This window comes from Typopeltis vanoorti, chromosome 22, assembly GCF_054136105.1.
Source record: "Typopeltis vanoorti isolate ZY-2024b chromosome 22, IOZ_Tvanoo_1.0, whole genome shotgun sequence".
NCBI lineage: Eukaryota > Metazoa > Arthropoda > Arachnida > Uropygi > Thelyphonidae > Typopeltis > Typopeltis vanoorti.
Window position 1 is genome coordinate 76875429 of NC_143570.1, and position 25356 is coordinate 76900784.

The 25356-nt window shown below is 33.7% G+C and overlaps 1 protein-coding gene across 2 annotated transcripts in view; it reads right to left on the reverse strand.

Moving 5' to 3' along the window:
- The window catches only part of LOC150094493 (uncharacterized), a 258879-nt gene that overhangs the window by 194257 nt on the left and 39266 nt on the right, over positions 1 to 25356 (reverse strand). For both annotated transcript variants that reach the window (XM_090411985.1, XM_090411986.1), the window contains exon 4: positions 13290 to 13369. In XM_090411985.1, the coding sequence (XP_090268111.1) occupies positions 13290 to 13369 (80 nt within the window). The remainder of the gene's footprint in view (positions 1 to 13289; positions 13370 to 25356) is intronic.

Below are 25356 nucleotides of genomic sequence, written 5' to 3' on the forward strand. Positions count from 1 at the left end.
GCATTTGAAATATGGAATACAGAGGCAACTGACATGAAATCAACAGCCTCTATATACAGGGTGTCCCAAAATTCACGCAAGAAGTAATTTTGATAGAAAACACAGGTTTTTAATTAAAAATTGTAATTTCTTATTGATTCATAAAGTATACAGTATAGGGTTATGCATGGAATAGCATATCGGGTAAATGGCCTCCACGGCTTTATGGCACATACGCACTCTTTTGTCGAAATTTTCCTGACCGTTTTGCATAAATGTGGCTGAATTTCATTGATACAGTGCTCAATTTCCTCCTTCAAGGCATGGGTGGTCATGGTGCTTGTTGGCATAAACCTTAGACTTCAAAAAACCCCAAAGAAAAAAGTCCATCGGCGTTAGGTCACATGATCTGGGCGGCCAATTCTGATCACCAAAAAGGGAAATTACACGACCAGGAAATGACTCATGCAGTAATTGAATTGTTTCTCGGGCTGTATGGCATGTGGCACCATCTTGTTGAAACCACATGTTGTCCACATCCGTATCTTGCAATTTAGGCACAAAAAACTGGATTATCATGTCGCGATAGTGAGCACCATTTACTGTTATTGCCTTACCACCCGCATTTTTGAAGAAGAATGGACCGATGATGCCTCCAGCCCAAAATCCGCACCAAACAGTGACACGTTGTGGATGCATTTGTTTCTCAACAATCACTCGTGGATTTTCTGAAGGCCAAATGCAACAATTTTGTCGATTAACGAAGTCATCAAGATGAAAATGAGCCTCATCGCTGAAGATGATTTTGTTTGAAAAATAAGCATCCACTTGTAGTTGTTCCATAATCCATTCAACGAACTCTCTTCACTGTGTGTGGTCATTTTTAATAACCCTGAGCTGTCAGCTGTCACGCTGTCTTTTTTTTTCCGTTGGCAACACTTTACCGCACAAATGGCACTAAATTTAAATCTTGCGTGAATTTTGGGACACCCTGTACAAGTAGATCAAGTGTGAAGACAATTCACATGCAATTGTGATTGGATAAAGAATTAACACAAGAATATAATTTCTTGTAAAGTATAATATATTTTGTAATAAAACACAAAAAAAACTTTCCATAGTATCATCAACCAGTGGCGTCGCGTGCTCATTTCGGTTGGGTATGCTATCATGTGGGTTATGCAACCGGCACTACAAATTTCACATCAATTCGACTGTATGCATGGGCATAAGCTCACAAAATTGGGGGGGGGGGGGGGGGGGGGGGGGGGGGTTGAGGACAAATAATTTCATCAATAAATCTTTATAATTATTGATTTAATTAAATAATTACATCAATAAACATCTTTTAGCTTTTTTTTTAATGTAATTTGTCAATGTAAACTATAAATACATTATTTTCATTTTGCATCGATTTTAATGATCTTTAATTCTTGGGGAAAATAAAGGTATAGTTCGCCCACCATTTCTAGATCCCTTCTTGGCTTGGTGCCAAGAATGGTCGATTCATGCTGAAGGGAAGAAAGAAATGAAGGATGTACGAATTGGTCGCCAACATGCGAAATCACGTGCTTTCTTGTCTGTCGCTGTACTATTACTAGCTTGATTTTTGTTGTTCTCTTTTTGCATTATTTTTTTATTATTAATTTGTATGATGGATCCAGTACAGTCAACAAGTTCTATTGTTACACGTTTCAGTAGCTCTTGCAAAAGAATATTGAATAATGTGCTGACATTCTGCAAAAAAGAATCGTCAGAAGGCCGTCTTCTTGTTCCCCTTTCTCAAGTCATAAAACGTGCAAGTGCAATTGCAGGCGTATCAGGGTCGACTGTTAAAAGAATTCGTAGGGAATCAAAAGGTGAAGGTAAGCCAAAATTTAAATCTCCTAAAAAAAAGCTCCAGAGAAAGAAAACCATTGAAACCGTAGCTTTGAATGATTTTGATGTAGACGCTATAAGAAGAACTATTCACGAATTTTACGTGGTCGAGAAAAGAGTGCCAACTGTTCCGAAATTGATTCCTATGCTTAAAGAAAAAATTAATTTTCCTTGGAAAAGAGAAACTTTAAGTAAGGAAAATACTTCATGAAATCGGATTTTGTTTTAAAAAGTCCCAGAATAAAAGGAAACTTATCATGGAGCGAAGTGACATTGTTTTATGTAGAACGCAGTATTTGCACGTATTAAAACTCTACGTACATTTTTCCAACTGTTATACAAGCAAAATAGTTACACTTTAAAAACAGCAATGTTCGTAAAAGAAAAGCTAAATTTTCCGACCTGTAATAATAAACAAACTCAGTTTGTTTATTATTACATCCCAGAAGACAGACTGATTACCCTATTATCGGAATGGATTCTCCTTTTTCTGACATGCGCAGAAGTATCGAGGGACCTCAAATCGGTGGGCGAACTATATTCAGAATTAATAGTTTTTAATTAATAGAAAATAACAATTTCATATACTAAAAAAATTGACAGGCATATCGATACAAAATTAATAACGGAAAAAACTCACATACAGAGATTATTTAATAGTATAATTTTCGCCTGGGTGTCACAGGCATTTTCAGTACATTAAGCTCAAATTAAACAATAACTGACAATTCCAAAAAGCGCCACCTAAGTAGCTGGTGCAAGATAACTAAACAGGTCAATAACTTTCCTAAAAATTAAAAAAATAAAATAAAAAATAAAAAAATAAAAAATCAATACAATAAAAAGTTAGGAAAGATTAGCTGATTTGTAAAGTACTATCTCCCATAAAGGGGATAGACGTAAGCCGTCTATCTCTTTTATGGGAGATAGATGGCTTATGCCTATGTAAAGGCGTTCGATGAGAAAAATTTCTCATGGAACACCTTTATAAAGAAACATGTGTAACTCTACTTCATTCTCCTAACTTAAGCAGATCCGACGGCTTACATCCATCCTCTTTATGGGAGATAGTACTTTACAAATCAGCTAATCTTTCTCAACCTTTTATTGTATTTATTTTTTATTTTTTTATTTTATTTATTTATTTTATTATTTTTTTTTTAATTTTTAGGAAAGTTATTGACCTTTTTAGTTATCTTACACCAGCTACTTAGGTGGCGCTTTTTGAAATTGTCAGTTATTGTTTAATTTGAGCTTAATGTACTAAAGATGCCTGTGACACACAGGCGAAAATTATACTATTAAATAATCTTTGTATGTGAGTGTTTTCCGTTATTAATTTTGTATCGAAATACTCAAAAATGAAAATAAGTGAACCATCATTTATAACACGTGAGAATAGGAAAGAATAAGTGTGAGTAGAAACACTTTCATTATAATAAATTTAGTTTAATCCTTTATCCAAGTGTGAGCAAACAAAGTTTGCACCTGAAAGTATCTTCAGGACTGGGGTAAGGTGGTACAACACTAGGGAAACTTGTTGCAAAGGTGGAGCAAGTTACCAACACTCCTGTCTCAGTATCTCCTATAATGCAAAACACATCTCCTTGCGGATATGTTTAATGTTATGCATTAAAGGAAGGGCCACTACCCAGACTAGTTTTGACCTTTATTGAGGTCTCTTCAGTGGGAGCCAGGCCCAAGTTGAGATACCAAGCAGAAGCATTAGCAGGTCATCTCTACCTATAGGAGTTGCCAAATGGTGTGCCACCCTTTTTTAATAAATTACTCTGGATTTAGAGAAAGATGTTGAAAGTTTATTTTTCACTTGGTTAGAGTATAATAAATTTAGTTTAATCCTTTATCCAAGTGTGAGCAAACAAAGTTTGCGCCTGAAAGTATCTTCAGGACTGGGGTAACTAGTCTGGGTAGTGGCCCTTCCTTTAATGCATAACATTAAACATATCCGCAAGGAGATGTGTTTTGCATTATAGGAGATACTGAGACAGGAGTGTTGGTATCTTGCTCCACCTTTGCAACGAGTTGTCCTGGTGTTGTACCACCTTACCCCAGTCCTGAAGATACTTTCAGACGCAAACTTTGTTTGCTCACACTTGGATAAAGGATTAAACTAAATTTATTATACTCTAACCAAGTGAAAAATAAACTTTCAAACACTTTCATTAATGGTAAAGAATAATTAACAATTATCATTTGTGATGTGTGTGCCCTATAAGTTGCTGGGTAGAGCAAATAGCACAATCCTATAAATTCTAAACATGAATAAGTGAATTTATGATGGCATAATTAAAAAAAAAAAATTATGAAGAGAGAGAGTATTGCAAGAATAAATATGGTTTGATGGAACAGTAAATCATCTTGTAAAATTTGTTGCACATGTTATGTGTATTTCTCTGGTTTGTGTATCTCCGTTTTCCAAGAATTTTATTTTGTTTACTGAGACTCAGTATACATCTGATCATTATCGGAATTATCCACACTTTTGGGAATCATAAATTCATTAGGTTTTTTTTTTTTTTTTTAGTATCAGCGGTTCTTCTGTCTTATCAATCTCACATATGCTGGTATTTTGTTGTAGATCAACAATGTCTTATAATACACAGAATATTCATTTTTATTCAGGAACAGATATTTTTTACTGTCTGTTGTTTCCGAAGACTAGAATAAAAATGTCTCTATATATCATTAAAAAACTTTGCAACCTCAACAGATGCTATACTGCACAAGCAAAAGAAAAAACAATTAGGCTTTTTCTCCTAACATCCATTTTCAAATTTTCAGTTCCAGAAAACATGCGTAACAACTGTTTGTAATATACATCAGATACGAAAAGAGCTCAACTCATGACAAGTGTCACAGACGCTAGGTGCTGAGTGAGCTCAAAATTTTAACTCACCCGGCCCCGCCTTCTCAGCAGTTTAAAAATACTACAACAGTAAGAATTTGACCTGCTGCACCCTCTTTACATATTTTCGAATGGCTCAAAGGTGTATGCATTTCAAAAGCACACCCGGGTTATTAACGTGAATGTGACACAATGTTTACGTGGCGAAAAGTGCCTTCTTCATGAAGTACTAATGCTTTATTACCGTTCTGAAGAGGACAATGAAGCATTAGTACAGTATATTGTGTTCAAATTTTAGGAATCGCGAGAAGTCTGCAAACAATTGGGGGAGTCTTTAACAGGAATAAATGCAAAAATATAATATGGGTGATACTGATATTTCGTGGATGAGCACTGCACACCCAGAATATTCTCCCCTAATCATAACTCTCACCAACTGGTTGAAAAACAGTTACACCCTTAACTGAGAACCCTTCTAATGCTCTGATCAAATCAAACACTTCCAGTTCCTTCTTCCACATGCTGCTCGAGAAATCTGCCTCATAACCATTCAATAAATTCTCCTTCATTCTTATCATAATTTTTCTCTGCTACCCAATCAATTTCAGATAATTTACATCAGCAATAATGATTACTTGTTTAGTAGTCATCAGGATAATTTGGCAAGGAGATTATTCATCTTCAACAACTAAACCACCAGGTTTGTATCAACATTTTACCACATATTTCATCTTGTTAGCCCTCCACATCACACCAAATGAACTCAAACTCATTGCTTTATGGAACATTATTAATATTATTGTTTTCATGAGTTTCTATCCTAACTGGACTCAAATCATCTGATAGCATTAGTAGTATCCCCCCCCCTGCCCTGCTCCTCTCTTCCTATCTGTTGTATCCTTCCTAAAAAATATCATACCCTTTACACTCAATTCCAGTTACTACTACATCTGAATCAGAGAACCAAATTTCACTAATGATCTTAGATCATAATGTATTCACTAAGGTAGCAAATTAAACTTCTTTGCTGCTCCATGCATTCGTGTATAGACATAACAAGTTACCTTCTACAATAGCTTTTTCATGTACTTAATACTTAAATCTGCAGTCTGCTTGGTCCAGTTGAGCAACTTTCTTTTTCTCATCCCCGACACAAGCACACACAAAAGTCTGAACCAAACCCTTCACTAGATTAATAATATGTTTATATCATTGTTGCTTATATCATTATCGCACTGTTTACGTTAGCTGCACTTATACACACATATTCTTACCATAATGATCTATTTTTCATATCTCTCAACATTAGGTCTCACCACAACAGATAATTTCTCCAGGCTCCTTATGCCAAATCGATTCAAATGCAAGGCTTTATATACAAGTCTTTTCTACCATTAATCTCTCTCTACACATCCAAAAACTCACCTATTTTTTCCACACAGCCTGTACATTGAATCATTTACAATCACAACCCTCCTTCCTAACTGAATAGTGCATCTCAGTAAAAGACAAACAATTCTCACTCTCTTCTTTCTCACTTTTACCAGCAATCCTTTCATACCCTCTCTCATATTCTGTATTTATCATTACTCCAATAACTTGTCCTACAAGCACTATCATCTCTTTTACTTTTTTTTTTGTTTTTGTTTCTAGCAAATCTCTTTATATCCTCTCTAATATTGTATTTATCATTATTTAAATCATTTGTTCCTAAGAGCACTACTATTTCTTTTCCTTTTCCTTTCTGTTTCTCAATTGCTTTTATCACATTGTTAATTTCTGGAACTTTCAAAGTTGTGACTCCATCGTTAAGTGCAAATTTAATGTCTAAATCACTGTATATATTACTTTTTTTTTCTTGCATTCTATTTGACTTACCTTATTATTATTCATTGGCATCTGACTCACTTCCATGCTTTCTTGTCTCTTATTTTTCTTATCTTGTCAGTTTTACTAAACATTTCTAAATTTTTTTTCTAACTCCCAGGTCAATTTTCTAATAAGCTGCCTTAACCTAGAAAATTCATATGTCATATTATTTTGTGTATCTTCATTGGTATCATCAGTATTGAAGTAATGTTTTTGTTAAGCAGAGAAAAGGCTCTTGTCTCTGGCATCAATATTAGTTTTTGATACTACTCTATTGTTCTAGTAGGTTTTTTGGAGACATTTATACACATTTTCTTAAATTAGCAATATCTACAAATAGATTTGCAAAATACACCAAATGCAATAAATACAAAAACCACAATAAAAGAAACCATCAATATAACCTCAAATCAGAGGTTATAACTGAACAATTTTCATTAGAGACAATTCTAACATAATTATTTAGTACAGTAAATCATATGATAACAATGAATGCTATTTTTACATAATGTGAAAAAAGATGTCTTCATATTTTTTTAATAATAAATAAAAAGTAATCTTACTGAATTAATAAGTAATAAACACCATGTAATTTCCTCAACCATACCTCTGTCTAGAAGGCTCCTGACACACATCTTGAAGTCAGCATCCCTCCCTTTTACCACTGCTAATCAGAATATAATTATCTGTACATAATTATAGAGTTATCTGTACATACATTAACAAGTATGGTATTGTTTGCAATTTGCCTTATGCTGCTGTTTTATCCCGGTATAGGCAATACAAGTAGAGTGGATATATACATACACACAACCTGCCCTGGTTGGCTGAATTAACATGCCCACACTCCAACCAACAGGCTACAGGTCTGAATTCCGTTGTGGGCATGGAGGTTTGTGAATGTCTTTTGATGGGAAATTAATTTCACTGTCTTGTATAAGACTACCAATTTGCTTACTTGAAAAAATTCCATGTTCAGTCTCTAGAGCCAGCATCCAGGATTATGTAAAAAATAAATTAAAAAATACAAACAAATAAATAAATAAGCTCATAAAAGTTTACATCCTTTTATGGGTAGGAATAAAAAAAAATATGTACATATATCAAGCAAGCAGCTACCATTTGAGTTGATGCTATACTCAACAATGCTCAAAAAATAACTATTTTTCAAATTTTAACTTTGAGATTGCTTAAAACAATACATACACTTTTTTTAAATGGTAATCCCATACACAAGAAGCTACTCAACCTGTAGTATACACTCATAATTGAATAGAATGGAAACTTCTTAATACTAAACCTGAAGATCTAGAAATTATATTCTACAAAAGCATTTCCAGGATCCAAGAGTTATTTTTCATTTGTCTCTAGTGTGGAGCAATGCAATAAGATCTGCTCTTTCTTTGCAGTTGTGGTAAACAAAACTATAAGAGATACTTTCTTAGTCAGTCACTAGTTTATTACTAAATATTTTCTAGTCTCTGTGCAAGTGTAGCTAGTGGGAAACTATAGACATTTCTATGGATAGTGAACTAAACATTCGGCTTTACATGATTATGAAGTTTTACTTTGTGTATAAGTTAAATCATATCAGTTCATGTACAGTCATCCATGTACATCTGTTTATCTTTGAAATTTAGTAATTTGTTTAAAAGTATATAAAAATTAAAGATCATGGAGCAATGGCTAAAATCAGGTAATTTAAATTCAGAAATTAATGTGTGACTAGTAGCAAAAAAGTGTTAAATACTCTGATGATTATCTGAAGCAATTTGTATGCGTGAATAACGACCAAAAACCATAATATGTAGTAAGTTATTAGGATGATGACGTAATGAATCTGTGTAACCTCTTCTTTATTTGACAAGCATTGCAATGCTGAAATTATTAAAGCATCATGATTTCCCACAATCAGAGTTTCAAACACTGATCTTACTATTACCCGGTGGGGTGAAGATAATTTTACAAACTCCAATGCCACCAAAATAGTCCTGTTTATTTCACAGTAGTCTCTAGTTCCATGTTTGGTCTCTAGATATCTTTAGTCAAGAAAAGATTTCTAGAGACCAAACATGGAACTTTTTCAAGACACTTTAGGCCTCTAATAAGTGGGAATTGTGATCTCACACCAGCTGACGAAATTCATCTCACACCTAAGACATTCGTAATTATCAAAACCCATGGTGAAATGTGAACCCACAACCTACTGGCTGGAGATAGTGTACACTGTAAAATCTACAAGGAAGATAACTTTACTATTAGGAAAGTTGAAGTAGAGAAAATCAACATTTATAGAAAGGAATCAAAATGAAATGACTAGTAGGAAAACAATAGAGATGGCAAATGAATTCAAAGGAAAAACAAATATTTCAGCCAAAGAAGATCAAAAATTGGAAATCCATGCCAATCTCTAGAATATCAGAATAAAACATAAGTACAAATGCCACCTTTTGAGATCAGAAGAATCAAAAAGTGTAACTGATAAAAATGAGATGAGTAGAAACTGATGAAGCTGAAAGTTGGCTTTCTGTTAAGAAAAGTAAGCTTTCTAATAGAAGTTGATGGAAAAAAACTGAGGCAGAAACTAAGAATGAACCAAGTATAGTTCTAAAGTGAATCAAAAATTTAATCAAAATTTTGGGAGGCATGATTTTTTCACATGCAATCTATTTCTCTTTACTTGCCTCTGCATTGTTGTTTATGATGAGTCATGGCCCTCATTAATGTAGATTTTCCACACCACTGCTTGAACTCTCTCTGCAGGCACAGTGGGGGTACAGCTCTCATGATACCCATCTCAAAAAAAAAAGGGGGAAATAAAGCTGAATGTTAGAATTACAGTTCAGATTTTCATTTTAAGATAAACAGTTCACAAATCATGGGAATATAACAAGCTCTGTATTTAAGTTTTGTAGTCTGAAAAATGCATATGACAAGCAAGAGCTGTTGAAAATGCAATTATGTTATGTAAATGGACATTATATCAAGAAACATATAATCTATATTTAAGAAGTCAGCTATTAGACTATTAGAATTGAAGGTTGTACATGAAGGTTGGCTAGATGCTAAATCAGGTGTGAGACAAGGATGCACATTATCTCCAGTGTTATTCATTATCTAACAAAAGTGGCATTAAACTTGATATTAAAGCTGATAATGTTAATCTCAGCTTTTTACTTTATGCAGATTATATTATATTCCTAAAAATTTGCAGACATTCCCTAACTCAACTTAATGAATAACAGCTGTAATAAATGTCCTATGAAAAGAAGCAATAAAAAGACAAAGGGCATTAAAATATGTAAGAACATTGAAAATCTTATGTAATGTAATGCTGAACAGAGAAACTGCAGAATAAAACATTTCAGCTATTTAGGCACAATTTTAGTGAAGGTGGGAAAATCAATATGGAAATATAAAACAATATAGAAAACAAAATTAGCAAAGGTGGAGAGTCAACTGAATAAATATACATGGGATAAGAGAAATTAGCCAAAACACTAAACTAAGTGTATATAGACTGTTCAAGACAATTTTAATTTTAACTTATGGAACTGAGAGCTAAGTTAGAAATAAAACACCTGATCAAAAACTGGAAACTACAGTTATGAGAGTTCTGGGAAAGATTAGGGGAGTGAACAGATGGCATCAAAGGCAGAATCACATCAAAAATGAGGATATTAGGAAAGAACTTGAGATCATCGGGAATCACAATTGTGTGAGCGGAGTGGAAGAGGAAAGGTTACAAAACAAATATTTTGTTTTGACCAGAATGTCAGGAAAAAGTACCAGAGGGAAAACAAAATCCAGTTATTTTCAGACAAGATATGTGAAGAACTTTTATCAGGGCTTTTCAACTGAAGGTGAGTTAGCGAGTCTCATATGGAGGAGATAGTGTTTTTCCTCCTGGAAACACAGGTTTTTCATCCTGCAAAACTGGCAAACCAGACAAAATAACACATGCAATTTACAGACATAATACACTCGCCTCATAGCCTTAGTTGCTTCAGTCATAAATCCAAAATAACCACCAACCTGCTGAGTATACATATCAGGATTTTGATGATGTTCATTGTTAAATTACAATTATTTATTAGGTACAGAGCCTATAAAAGAAAGAATACAAATTCCATGGGAGTGACTGACTAAAATTTACTGAAATAATTTTCAGGAACACATTTTTCTAAATGATTCTTTTGTACTTAAAGTCAAAGTGGATTTATGAGGGCTGTGTAGCCAAAATGGTGTTTGCATTTATAAATTTAGGCTGCACAAAGAAAGACTGTTCCAGAGGAACTTTTTTTTTTTTTCAGTCTTCCTTTGACTGGTTCCTGATTTAGTCAATTTCTGACACAGCAAAGAAGCGTTTTTCTTGTTTTTTTTTTCTTCCGGAAACTCGGCTTTTTCATTCCATTAACTCAAGAAAATCAACCATAGAACTCACTTTTTCAGAAATTAATATACAGTATTAAGGTTAAGTTGCTATGAGGTTGTGTTGTGTCGTACTTTCTACTCATATATCTATCCTTTAGTCTTTGGGTCAAATCCCTGTTAAACTCGTATTCGGGTATCACATGGTACATCTGGGGGACAAAGGAACTGCCTCAAGATCGAGCCAATACCAGGGTATCAGATTGTCTGAGATCAACCTTCGTAAAACACTAAGAAATTTATATTTCGCTGCACCACTTAGAGCTTTTAGATTAAGCAATATTGTCAATCAAGAGGTGATCTCAAGACAGTACTTAAGTGATACCATGTAATTATGAAGACGTGGCCAAAATCTATTCTTGTTCTAGTCTCCTGCATAGGTTTGTAGTACTTTTTTATAAGCGGTGCATCGGATTCCAGAAATCACAGATAGTCTTAGTTGGGTACAAAAACAAGGTTTATTGGATATCATAAATGTGTACATACAATACAATAAGCTTAATTCCCACTTTAATGGAGTTCCTGACAATCAGGATAGAATTAGAACAATACAATAATATAAGCATACTCAAACTGATTAAACTGTAAATCTCTGAAGTAAGATTTCTTATTATTTTTGCTTTAAATACCTTAATCATGCATGAATATCACAATAACTATATTTTTTTTTTTTTAGTAGTTCAATTAAACCACACAAGATAGCATTTATATCTTTTACAATCCCTTCATTGATAGCAATTCCTTACTTTAAACATATTCTTAACCTCTTTGAACATATTATGTAACTCTATCACAATAGGAGACAGTAAGATTTTAAGGTAACCCTCTCTAGATCACTGCAGTTCAGTCCTAATTATGATCATTAATGTTCCTTCCTCTGGTTTGACAACGTGGCACAAATCATTCATTCACAATCAAAAAAACAAATAAAGTCTAGTTATCTATCCTTGGTTCTGCATTGCGTCAAAGGTCTACCGGAATCTGCCTCTCCTTAGACGAAATGTCCATGTGCTCCAATCTGGATTTCTACGGACGGCCGGGCTTATTCCTTCTGCCGAGATACTACGTCCAGTTCTGCCGCTGCCTCTATCGAAACCCTCTGGAATGGAGGCACTGCCACCCTTCACCTGCTCACAACACTGCGAGATGAACACCAGGAGATCCAGGAACAAAAAGCTCTTTTTCAGGGGTGCTAGACCATTATATTTTCACCTTTCTTTCTCGGCAATTCTCGCATTCTGCGATGTCCACCCAACGCACTCATGTCACGGCATCCAGCTTTCTCTGCTATATCCCACGTGCGCTGAAGGCACGCGATTGCTTGGGGCAAACAGCTCCTTCGCATTGCTGCTCCATGACCTTTGAACTTCACCTCCTCCCCCCCATCTTGAACTTGTGCTAACATTCTATATCTCTTATTACACAATGCTCTATTAAACTTTGCTAAAGGTCTACACTTCCATTATTATTAAACTAATTTGTGAGTGGTACAAAATGCATACGTATTTGTTTTCTCATAGTATAAAATATTTGATATATTTACAATGCATTATTTTTATACTTAGAGGCAAGCATGGTATGATGTTTCTTATTGTGTGTTCACTCTGTTATACAATGATAAGATGAAATATTTTATGTTCCAACTTATCAGGGTATAACAGTTGTGACACTAATTGAAATCACTGTCTTGGTTAAGTTATTTTGTGACTGACTAAGAGGAGGGACTAGTTTTCCACTCATCTTCAAAAGTCAGAGCTAAATGGCTTGCTACTCCAACTGAAGAATAAAAAGTCTTAGTGGATTTATTTTACTTTTTTTTTATTCTAACATATAAAAAGTAAATTTTATAAAGTCTAGGCAATGTTATGATGCAGTGACAACTCTATCACAAATAAAATGTGTTATTTAAAAGAACTTCGATATTGGTATTCAAAGTAACAACAAAGTCCAACCATAAAATGTACTTTCTGCTAACTGTATGTGTACAGTGGGTTTATTTGCTCAACAAAAGGAAAAACTTAAAAGACTGAGATAAACATGCTGTTACCTAAGTCTATAATTACCAAACGCCTTTCACTGTCGAATTATTCCTTGTATCCTTCATGGAAATGGGTCAAAAGAGTTGTGAAGAATGAGCACCACTGACATTTTGTAAAATCTGGTTTTATATTTTTACCATATCTTAACCTCTATAACATGTCAAGCAAAATATGAAAGCTTTACATTAAATTAATAATCTCTACTTTTGTAACATTTCAATAATTACTTTTCTTTTTTCGGATAATCCGTTTCCTTATGATCCTTAACTTTCTCTTTCAAAAGTGTCTCATACTGTTCAACAAGTTTCTGTAAAAAAAAAAAAAAAGTTTGAAAAAATTTATTTATTAATGATAGTTCAACAATTTAGTTTTAATTAAATTTAATTAGAAATACTAGTCTTTGAACACTTTGTTTATTGCATACTCAAGTAGTCTTTGAACACTTTGTTTATTGCATACTCAAGTACATATTTTGAAGTATGTTCCCAGGGCAGTATATATTTTAAGAATTTTTGCTTTTCTCTATGTATATTTGCTCTCTGATGTAGAGCACAGGTTGAATAAGTCTCCACAAGTACTCAGCAATAATAAGAAGACATTCAGCAATTTTTTTTAATTAATAAAAAAAAACTCCAACAAAACATTCCAAATGTGAAAGCAGATTTCTCTTATCACACTAAAAAGATAACATCTCTGAAATACAAGAACATAAAAAGAAATTAAAATAAAATAAAGACTTTGAGTTCCCAATTTCAAAATTAAATTAAAAATGCCAAGAAATTATATTCAAGTTTAATCCTTGATCCTAGTGTACACAGAACAAAGCTTGAGTGTGAAGTATCTTCCTGACTAGACTACCTGTATATAGAGACTTTACAGTAAATTGCCTTAGTATCCCACAATGCAAAAAACACATCCTTTCAGGTGTATATAATATCATGCATTATGGAGGGATCACTATGAAGACTGGTTTCAACCTTTATTAAGGTATGTTAAATTGTGGAGATACCTTTCCAAAAACTCTCAATGATCTACAAGATCACCCTAAATCTTACTGAGTGACTAAAGAACCAGTAACACTCTCATCACTACTCACCTGAATCACTCCAGGATAGAAAACTCAGCAGTGGCTTTACTAAGTGACAGGCAAAAACCCATTACACAGCACAGCCTTTCTGCTCCCCAGGAAGTAAGCAAACCCAAATATGAACATTATTAAATGTCATCAATGGGAGCTAGACCCAGAAGAGATACCAAGGTTGAAGTAATGCAGAAGTTATATGACTTCTGCATATGAGAAAAGGTGTAACACCTTATTATTAAAACACTCTGGATTAGAGCAAGTTGTAGAAAGTTTTTTTCACTTGGTATAGGTAAATTTAAAAATGCCAGAAAATTATATTCTTGTTTAATTCACCATCATCATCATCATGAAATTCCTGATATATACCCTCAAGGGATGTACAGGATATGATAGTACTACATGAAAAATTTACATCATTACTAACTTCCTATCTACAGTTTTTCTCCAAATCAGTCTGTTACCAATCAAGACTCCAATATTATCAGATCTTATATTTCTGTCTTCTAAGGCACTTTTTACTGTATCAATCCACCTATATCTTGGTCTTCCTCTGGGTCTTTTTCCTACCAACCTGGCAGAGAACAGTTGTTTTGTTAATCTTTCCTCTCCCATTCTGTTTAAGTGACCATACCACCTGAAATCAGCTCTGCTAACACATTCCTGGATGCTGTTAGTGGCAAGTTATTTCCTAATATCCTTGTCTTTAATATGATAGTACCATTGATGCCGTCTATTCATGCTCCTAATCTTTCTCAGGACTCTCATATCTGCGGTCTCTAGTCTTTGCTCAAGTGTTTTACTTCTGACCCAGCTGTCAGATCCATAAGTTAAAATTGGCTTGAATAATGTCCTCTATACAACTAATTTAGTGTTTTGGCTAATTTCTCTCTTATTCCACATAAATTTAATCAGTTGACTGCCTACCATATCAGCTTTGTTGATTCTGTTGTCTATTTCCATATTTAATTTACGATCTGCTAAAATTCGTGCTTAAGTAGCTGAAATGTTTTATTTGTTCTACAGGTTTTCTATTCACAATGAAGTTGATATTTTCAATGTTTCTGCCTATTTTCAGTATCTTTGTCTTTTCAATGCTGACCTTCATACCATTTCTACTAACAACAGTTATTCAATTTAGTAAGCGAATCTTGCAGACTTGTAATGGATTTATTTAGAAGTATAACATCATCCATAAAAAGCAAAGAGTGGAGAATAACATCTCCAATTCTCATATCAGGTTTAATACTGTTTTCCTTCATAATGTGATCCATATAGATAATGAATAACAGAGGGGATAATGACATCCCTGTCTGACACTAGATTTAACATTAAACCACCTTCCTGTACTTCTTTCAATTCTAATTGCTGACTTACAACTCAAATAAAGACTAAGTACTTGATATAATGTCCCATTGATACCATTTAACTGTAGTGTTTTGAATAGCTTCTCTCTTGGCACCTTGTCATATGCCTTTTCCAGATCTACAAAACTTAAATAAAGATCATTGTCATATTCCCATGATTTCTCAACTATCTGTCGTAAAGTGAAAATCTGATCCTGACAGCCTTTATTTGGCCTGAATCCAGCTTATTCTTCAACAAGCTTCTCTTCCACAATCCTTCTCAACTGTTTCTCAAGTCTACTTGCATATATCTTACCAGGAACACACAGTAGAGAAATACCTCTGAAATACCAGAGGTATTTCTGAAAACAAAGAAACAGAAATACCACATTCAGTTTTATTTCTGTTTTTTTTTATATATGAGTAATATGAGAGCTCTACTCCAATCATCTGGGATTTGTCCCTCTGTCCAGGCCTTCTGAACTATGCAGTGCAGCCACTTTAAGACTTTTATACCTCCATACTTCAGCATTTCTGGCCGAGTATCATCTACAACTGCTGTCTTTCCACATTTCAGGAATTTTAGGCTTTTTCTACTTAAAGTATGGATATGTATTCCTGACTGCATGCCTGGTCAGTGTTTTTTACCACTGCTTGTTTCATTTAGCAATTTTTCGAAGTAATTACTCCATACTTCAAGGATATCTTTTTCTCCTGTTTTCATGTCACCTTTATCATTTCTAATTCCTTTTACAGCACTCTTCCCTCCATTTCTGAGCTTCTTCAACAACCTCTAGAATATCTTGCCACCTTCTTGATATTTATTTTCTATGTTCTTACCAAAGTCCTCCCATGACTTTTGTTTAGCTAGTTTTACACAGTGTTTAGCTATCTTACATTTGTCTCTGTATTCTCTAAGAGCACAAGATGACTTATTAAACCAGGAATTTTTGATATGCTTTCTTCTTTTCCTTCACTGCCTCTCTAACTTCCTATGTTCAACATGGAGTTCTGAATTTTCTATCCTTGCACAAAACCTCACCACATGCCTCTTTGGCTGAATCAATCAATGTTTTCTTCAGGGCTTGCCACTGAATCTCAAAGGTTTGGTTCCTGTTCAAAAACTCTTTCATTTTTTTCTTGAATAACGTTTGTATATTTTAGTCTGCAGTTGATATCTGAGAGCTGTTCAACGTTTATTCACTTTAAAACTTCTTACATGTTCTTCTCTTCAATATGAAATTTAATTTTATCCTACTCAAGACTAAATGGTGATCACCTCCAATTTTAAATCATCTGTACACTCTGGTGTTCTGAACCAGGGAGAAAACATCACTATCAACAATAATAAGACTTTTCTTATTCCTTGCCTCTTTTCTCCATGCAAATTTGTGCACATTTTTATGTTGGAACATGGTGTTAGTAATAACTAGTCCACATCCTGAGCAGAAATTCAATAGGTATTTGCCATTATTATTAACTTTGCTCTTTTCTCCAAATTTTCCCAAAATATTTTTGTATGTCTGATAATCATTTCCTACTCTGCTATTTAGATCCCCAACAAGATCCAACTTTTTCTTTTTCATTGTATTAGTTGCTTTCTCTAAAGCCTCAAAAAAATTCCTCCACTTCTACTTTAGTAGAACCTTCTGTGGGACCACAAGCACAAATAAGTCTCATTGTCCAGTTCCTCATTTTCACATTTGCCAAGTTTTTTCACTTGGTTATAAATTAAATTAAAAATACCAAGAAATTATATTCTTGTTTATTCCTATCCAAGTAAGTGTAAGCAAAACAAAGTTTGCATGTGAAGTATTTTTACGACTTGTATACAGAGGATAATGATTTCACATTAATTACCTTAGTGTCCTATTATGCAAAATACACATCCTTTCAGGTGTATAATGCTGTGCATTATGGGAAGAGGCACCACTTAGACTGGTTCTGATACCCTTATTTAAGTCTCATCAGTGGGATCCAGACCTAGAAGAGATACAAAGGGTGAAGCAATGCAGAAGTCACAGATATCCCATGTCTCATCAGTGAGAGTCACATGGCCCCCACTGATAAAGTAATGATAAAGAAATTGAAGTAATGCAGAAGTCTTATATATATAATTTTTCCATGTCTCATCAGTGGGAGCCATATGACTCCCACCGATGAGACTCAATGAAGGCTGAAACCAGTTTGGGTAGTGGCTTTTTTTCTGTGATACTCTGGGTGTTGATTGCAGAAATGATAGGGGTGCATGCAGCATTTTATCTATTTATATATGATCTATAGGCTTTGGCTAAAAAGGTGTTGCAAAGATCCCTAAGATCAGTTTCAAGGGCTTTGTCAAACCTTTCATTCAGCTACCTATCTTAATCCATTCTTCTAAAGATCAACTTCATCCTCTTGTACATCCTAAGGTGTATAAAGTTCCTTGTGCCTGCAGTTCAGCATACTTTGGACAGACTGGTAGATCAGTTAACATCCACCTTAAAATACTCACAAAAATTAAATCTGCAATTATCCGTATGGCAAGTCGGGATTGGCAGTCCATGTTCTGGATGCTCCTTCACATAGAATTAGATGGAGGAAAATGTTGATATTACATAGTTGTCATAAGTCTGAGAGACTATTTTCAGCATCACCTATGAACCACTCTCCCAACTTCAACACATAAGACTGCATTAATTTGCCAAAGATTTGGAAGACAGTCACTTTGTAAAGACATTAGCTATGTTTCAGTTACAATTTGAACTGTTTTCCACAATTATTTAGTTCAGTGCTGTGTAATTGTCATAGTTATAATTGTGCTCAGAAGAAGATGGGTAGAAAACCAGAAAATTATTATTAAGTTTAATAAATGTATTTTTTTTCTCTTGGTGTTGTTTATACCATGAAGCACTATTATGGATTGTTGTTTAGAATTATGGCTGAAGCAACTAAGATTAGAAGATCAGTGTATTATGTCTGCTACTTGTGTGTTCTGGTTTCCCTGCTTTAGATAATGAGGAATCTTACAAAGTTCTTCACGTTATAGATGGGATTCAAGCCCATATCTTTCCAACCAAACTGCATGACACTAACTAATCTGATGGATGAAAAAACTATGACTGATGACTTGCACTTGAATAGAATTGGAGTTAGGTGTTTGGAGAAAGTTTTTCTCAGTGAAGAATGGAAATGCAAAATCAAGGAAGCTATGGCTATTAGAAGTGGGATGTAGGTGAACATGTGTGCAGGCAGTCTTGAAGTGAATGAGTGCTGAAATGAGAAAGATCAGATGATACTGAATGCAGTTTCATACGTCTCGAAACTAAACAGGATACACTTTAAAAGATGCAACGGTACATGTGGACCCAAGAGGATATAGCAGTGCATGTATACAAATGATAGAAGCATCAAGAAAAAGGGTAAGGAGTTTGGGGCATTCATTAGTTTTACTTGACCAAAAATTACAAGCATTAGTGAGACTTGGTTGACAGAAGAAAAATATACTGTTATAGGGATACTGTATTTTCGGGACAGCAGAAGAATTAACTAGCAAGAGCAGAATTCAAAAGGGTGGAGTAGTAGTGGTGATGAAGTAGTAAGTCTGAAGCTATCTGATATAAGAAAAGTGTTAACAGGACAAAAGATATGAATGATATGCCCAAGTAAATTAGCTCACTAAGCATGGGAAAATAATCATTGCAGGTAACTTCTACTATGGGAACATGCATAACAATTAGAAAGGGCACATGGAAGGAAGGAAATGAAATTTATGCAATTACTGAGAGACAATTACCAAAGAGCATGTAATATAAGGGACTTGGGGTTTGAGAGTACTGGATCTGGTGATGGCATCAGAAAATGTGTCAGAACTAAAGTAACCACTTGGTCTAGAATGGCAAAAATGATAAAGGAGTTTAAACCTTGGAGGTGATTAAGCATGTAGAATTATTAGAATTAAGAAGGGGTAGATGTACCTCTCACCTCTGCTTTTCAATATATATATATATATATATATATATATATATATAAATAAAATTATAACAATCTGGAAACATAACCCATTTGGTATACAAATGATCCTGCATATGAAGATAGATACACTACTCTTTGCAGATGATCAAATAGTATTAGCTACATCAGAAGATGATTTACAAACATCATTAAATGATATCTCAAAACAATATAATATGACAATATCTAAAGAAAAAACAAAAATAATGGCATTCAAAGCAGAAAACCCAATAAGAAGTAAAATAGTGATAGATAAGAAAATACTAGAACAAGTCAACACTTTCAGATACTTGGGATGTGATGTATCATACGAAGAAGAAAAAGACAGACACTAAAATATCAAACCTCTGCTTTTCAATATATATATATATATATATATATATATAAATAAAATTATAACAATCTGGAAACATAACCCATTTGGTATACAAATGATCCTGCATATGAAGATAGATACACTACTCTTTGCAGATGATCAAATAGTATTAGCTACATCAGAAGATGATTTACAAACATCATTAAATGATATCTCAAAACAATATAATATGACAATATCTAAAGAAAAAACAAAAATAATGGCATTCAAAGCAGAAAACCCAATAAGAAGTAAAATAGTGATAGATAAGAAAATACTAGAACAAGTCAACACTTTCAGATACTTGGGATGTGATGTATCATACGAAGAAGAAAAAGACAGACACTAAAATATCAAACTTTGTCAAAGTAAATGGCATAATAAATAATATATTTAACCCATCCATAGTACATGACTAAGTTTAACACACGTAAACCACAGTAGTAGGATTTTTTATTACGTAAATATTTCGTCCTAGGTATCTTAGAACAATATCATTTCTCTATATAATCAAATCCCTAGTACAAAAACACACTAGAATCAGACCATATAATATTATTACACTTTTTTTTTTTTATATATAATGTTCGTCAAGTAGCTTTATTTTATTATCCTACATGTTTCGCCAATATTTTTCTATCGGCATCTTCAGGGAATACAAACTAGTAAGCTATATGAAGGTAACAGACTAGGTTATAACTGATGGTTCTAATTCATACAAAAAATTAGTATTGAACGAGGCAATGCGTGTGTCTCGGGAACGTGATTTATTCATTATGGCTCATGATGTAATTGTTATGAAAGTTCATTTCTTTGATGTTTAATGATCTGATTAAAGCTTTCCAAATTTCTGGTAAGGTTAGACCTTGATTCTTGTTTAGGTTTTCAGTTTTATGGGTGACTGTAGCTGCTTCCTCGAAGGTTCTTGAATGGTAGTTATCTTCTATATAGGGCATAAGGCTCTTATCTCACTCAGTGTGATGGTTAGTAGAGGCAAAGTGGCAAGAAAGGCCTGAAATGTCTTGTCTATTGTTTCTGACATATCCTATGTGTTCTTTCTTTCTCGTTTCAAAACTTCTAGAGGTCTGACCTACATAACTAATACCACATGAGCAAGGTATATTATATACTCCAGAGTACTTGTAGAATGGATGAGGATCTTTCGGTGAACTTAAAAGTTTATAGAAAACCTACAAATACTGGACGTTACCTCCATTTCAACTCGTCTCATCATATAGCGCAGAAACTTAGCATTATCCATATGCTCAAGAAAAGAGCTATAAAGTACACAACAGATAAGAATAATCTACAAATGGAATTAACTACAATATTCAGAGAACTATCTTTAAATGGTTATCCAAAAAGACTCTACAACAAGATTCTCTTGACTGATATACCACATAGACAATGTGATGACGTCCAATACATCAGTACTATTACTATTACATTTGTCAGCAGCATTTCTAAAAAATTAGCTAACCTTCTAAAACCACATAATATCAGAGTAGCATTCAAGCCAATCAACACTATTCGGAAATTTTTAATATCACCGAAAGAACCTCATCCATTCTACAAGTACTCTGGAGTATATAACATACCTTGCTCATGTGGTATTAGTTATATAGGTCAGACCTCTAGAAGCTTTGAAATGAGAAAGAAAGAACACATAGGATATGTCAGAAACAATAGACAAGACATTTCAGGCCTTTCTTGCCACTTTGCCTCTACTAACCATCACACTGAGTGAGATAAGAGCCTTATGCCCTATATAGAAGATAACTACCATTCGAGAACCTTCAAGGAAGCAGCTACAGTCGCCCGTAAAACTGAAAACCTAAACAAGAATCAAGGTCTAACCTTACCAGAAATTTGGAAAGCTTTAATCAGATCATTAAACATCAAAGAAATGAACTTTCATAACAATTACATCATGAGCCATAATGAATAAATCGCGTTCCCGAGACACATGCATTGCCTCGTTCAATACTAATTTTTTGTATGAATTAGAACCATCAGTTATAACCTAGTCTGTTACCTTCATATAGCTTACTAGTTTGTATTCCCTGAAGATGCCGATAGAAAAATATTGGCGAAACATGTAGGATAATAAAATAAAGCTACTTGACGAACATTATATATATATAAAAAAAAAAAGTGTAATAGTCTTATAAATAATAGTCAAGAAAAAATTCAACACAGACTATATAATGTCTTGTCAAAACCAACTCTACTATACGGAAGCGAAACATGGACCATAAAAAGGAAAGATGAAAAACGAATTCAAAAAGCAGAAATGAAGTTCCTCAGAAAAACAGCTGGATATACCAAGTGGAACCACAAAACAAATGAAGAAATCTTACAATCCCTGAAAATAAAACCAATTAATTACTACATAAGATAGTATAAACAAAAATGGCTAGAACATTTAAATCGAATGGACAACAGCAGACCACCAGAAATATTATACAGATACAAAATAAGTGGGAAAAGAAGAATCGGAAGACCAAGAAAGAGATAGCATGAGACTGGAACAGGTCACTTGACCTAAATTCCATGTTAGGAAGAAGAAAAAGAAGAAGGGGTAGATGTGAAAAAAATATGGCTGGTGCTTATGACACTAAGGAGGTATCACATAGTAGAGTCATTGCTTGTGAAACTGGAGGAAAAGGATGGTAGTATTGCACAGGAAATGATCAAGGGATATTTAAGGAACACAAGATCAGATTACATACATAGGTTCAAAAGGATAAATCAGGTGGGAAGTTTTATAGATGAATAGCACTAAGAAGCTGCTGCAAAAGAAGAAAGTGTTATAGAGAGCAAAAAAAAAAAAAAAAAAAAAAAAGAAGATGAGAGAGAGAACAGATCATCAAGATCATATGCAATAAAAAGTAAAGATAAATATAGTAACCAGCATGATGTGGAAAGCAAAATCATATAAGAGGATGATGATAATTTATGTTTTAATGGCACAAGGCCAGTAAAGGTCATACTCTGCCATATTAAAGGTTATAGCAATACACAAAGTAAGACAATTATAAACATACATGCCCATAGCAGGATTCGAACCTGTGACCTATTGGTTGAAAAGTGAGTACACTAACCACTCAGGACAGCTTATAAGAGGAAATTAGCACAGAGGGAAAAAAGGAAATCACAAAGAGGTCTTTTGCTATATGGAGAATTTAGGAAGAATGATTATGAAATGATAACTTTAATGAACACTGATGGTAGAGAGGTGACAGAAGTAGAAGAAATAGTTGAATTACTTAGTGGTCACTTTGCAAGTATGTATCATCCAGGCAGAGATAATGCAGTGACAGATGTGAGAACAGAGGTAAATGAACTAGAAGTGGTTAGAATATTAAGCAATTTCAATATAAATATGGTTATGGGAATGGATGAGATATTAGCCAGCATGTTGCAAGAAGCATCAGAGAAATTGCAGTGTCCCTAACCAGGTGGTTTAATTTAAGTCTCAACACTGGCAGAGTCCAAAAAGCATGGAAAAGTATAAGACAGTCTCTTTATATAAAGGAGGAAACAAGACAGAGACAGCAAATTACAGACCAGTTGGTATCAACGTGGTGGTAAGGTATCAGTAAAGCAGGTTAAGGGCAGAATTCAGGAAGAAAGGAAACTAGTAGTCTACATGGTGTTGGATTCTGAATATATAGAGATTGGAGTAATTATTATTTGCTTCAGAATCCAACATGATCTTCCATCACAAAGGCTAGACTTGTAAATATCATTTAATGTAAACAACTTATTTTACAATTTAATATTCATATAACTACCTTAATTTTGTCTTAATATTTAATTATTTATTCAAAGATATATGTATTAATAATGAAAAGACTGTATTAAATATTATTAAGCTATTTTAATTATTACTATGTTAATATTATAAGAACTAGTATTTGATAATTTAACTGTGCATTAATTGAAATGTTAATATTCTCTATTTATTCCTATTTGTAGAAATTTAACGTTATGTAATAGCTCAATTTTATTATGTTTTGTTTTGTTGTCATGGAAATGCATGTAAGTAAGCGAGCGCAAGTTGGAACGCCACGTGAAGAGAAGGTTTATTGAAAAGAGTTTTAGATCACAAGAACAATTTAGGTGGGAAGAACGGATATATAGGCGATGAACGCTGAAATTATAGAAGAATTAAGAGAGAGAGAGAGAGAGAAAGGAGAGGATGTGCATCATTAGGTTGGAATCGGAGCATTCTGGAATCACAGTGCGATAATAGCGAGTCGGCAAGTCACTCAAGCAGCTAATAAAGTCTACTAGTCGAGAAGCAGTTAGCTAATAAGTTGTAGAATAACAATTATAGCTACGGAAGACAGCTGAGTGACTACTAAATAGACTAGCAATACTTGAGTTGAGATTTAATTTGGGCCGACCTGTCAAGGACACACAGAATCTTGAAATAAAGCATTGCGTAACTAGAGAATAGTAGAGGCTGTAAAATTGAAGTTTACCAATAGCTGTGTTTAGAATTGTGTCTAAAGAATTAACTGAATGCCGGAAGAGTGAATAACTGTGCATATAAAACCTCAAGATAAGGAATTATTGTGTGTTAACTTAATTCATGAGTGATCAGTAGTACTTCATGCAAGAACATTTGTTATATGTATAGTGACCAATGATTAATTCAGTTATTGCTTAGAAGATTTATTTAATGAGTGCCATATACTGTTTAAGTGTTTACAGTTATAAAAAGTGTTTACGTATAAGTAGATGAAGAAAAGAGATTATCGGTAAGATTATTTCAACCTTTAATAATTCTATACAGAGAAGTGTGCGAGTTTCATCCTAGAATTTCTCTACACTAACAGTAACTATTGCAGAAATTAGCTGAAGTGTAGATTTAAAAGTGGTTGCTTCAGAAGAAGTGTTACTGAATTTTCATTGTATTTGGAACTTAAGAAACTGTGAGATATTTGTGCAATCGGTTACTGAGGAACTTTGTGACTTTGAGCTTTACCAAGTAGTTAATTGAATTTTGTGAGAGCTAAAATGTTTATAATATCTTACTTAGTGATTTGAAGTTAAGTGTAAAATTTGTGATTCTAAAATTAAATGTTTGTTTTTGTTAATCAAAAGTTGTATTTTGCCTGAATCTCTTTTACTGCACCATTCATAAAATATTCGAACCAAAGCAGGTAAATTGAGTAAGTTAAATATACTAGGCCAGTATATATATTAATAACATATTAAGGAGAAATAGTTGAGGGTTGATTTTTCTTCAATTCTTGAACTAATTCAGATATAGAGTGGCGCAGTCTATAAATATAAATTTTCTCTATATTTGTATTAGAAATCAACTAGCAACTATTTTTTGTTTAAGAACATCGTATTGACTAACATGTCGGATCCAAAGCATAGATTGAGAAGAAGTAGGATCCAACAAAACAGTTAATATAAACACTTCAGCCTTTCTGATAATACTGTCATACAAACTCAGACAATGGTAAATCTGGTATCTCTAATACAGTCTTCTCACAGTT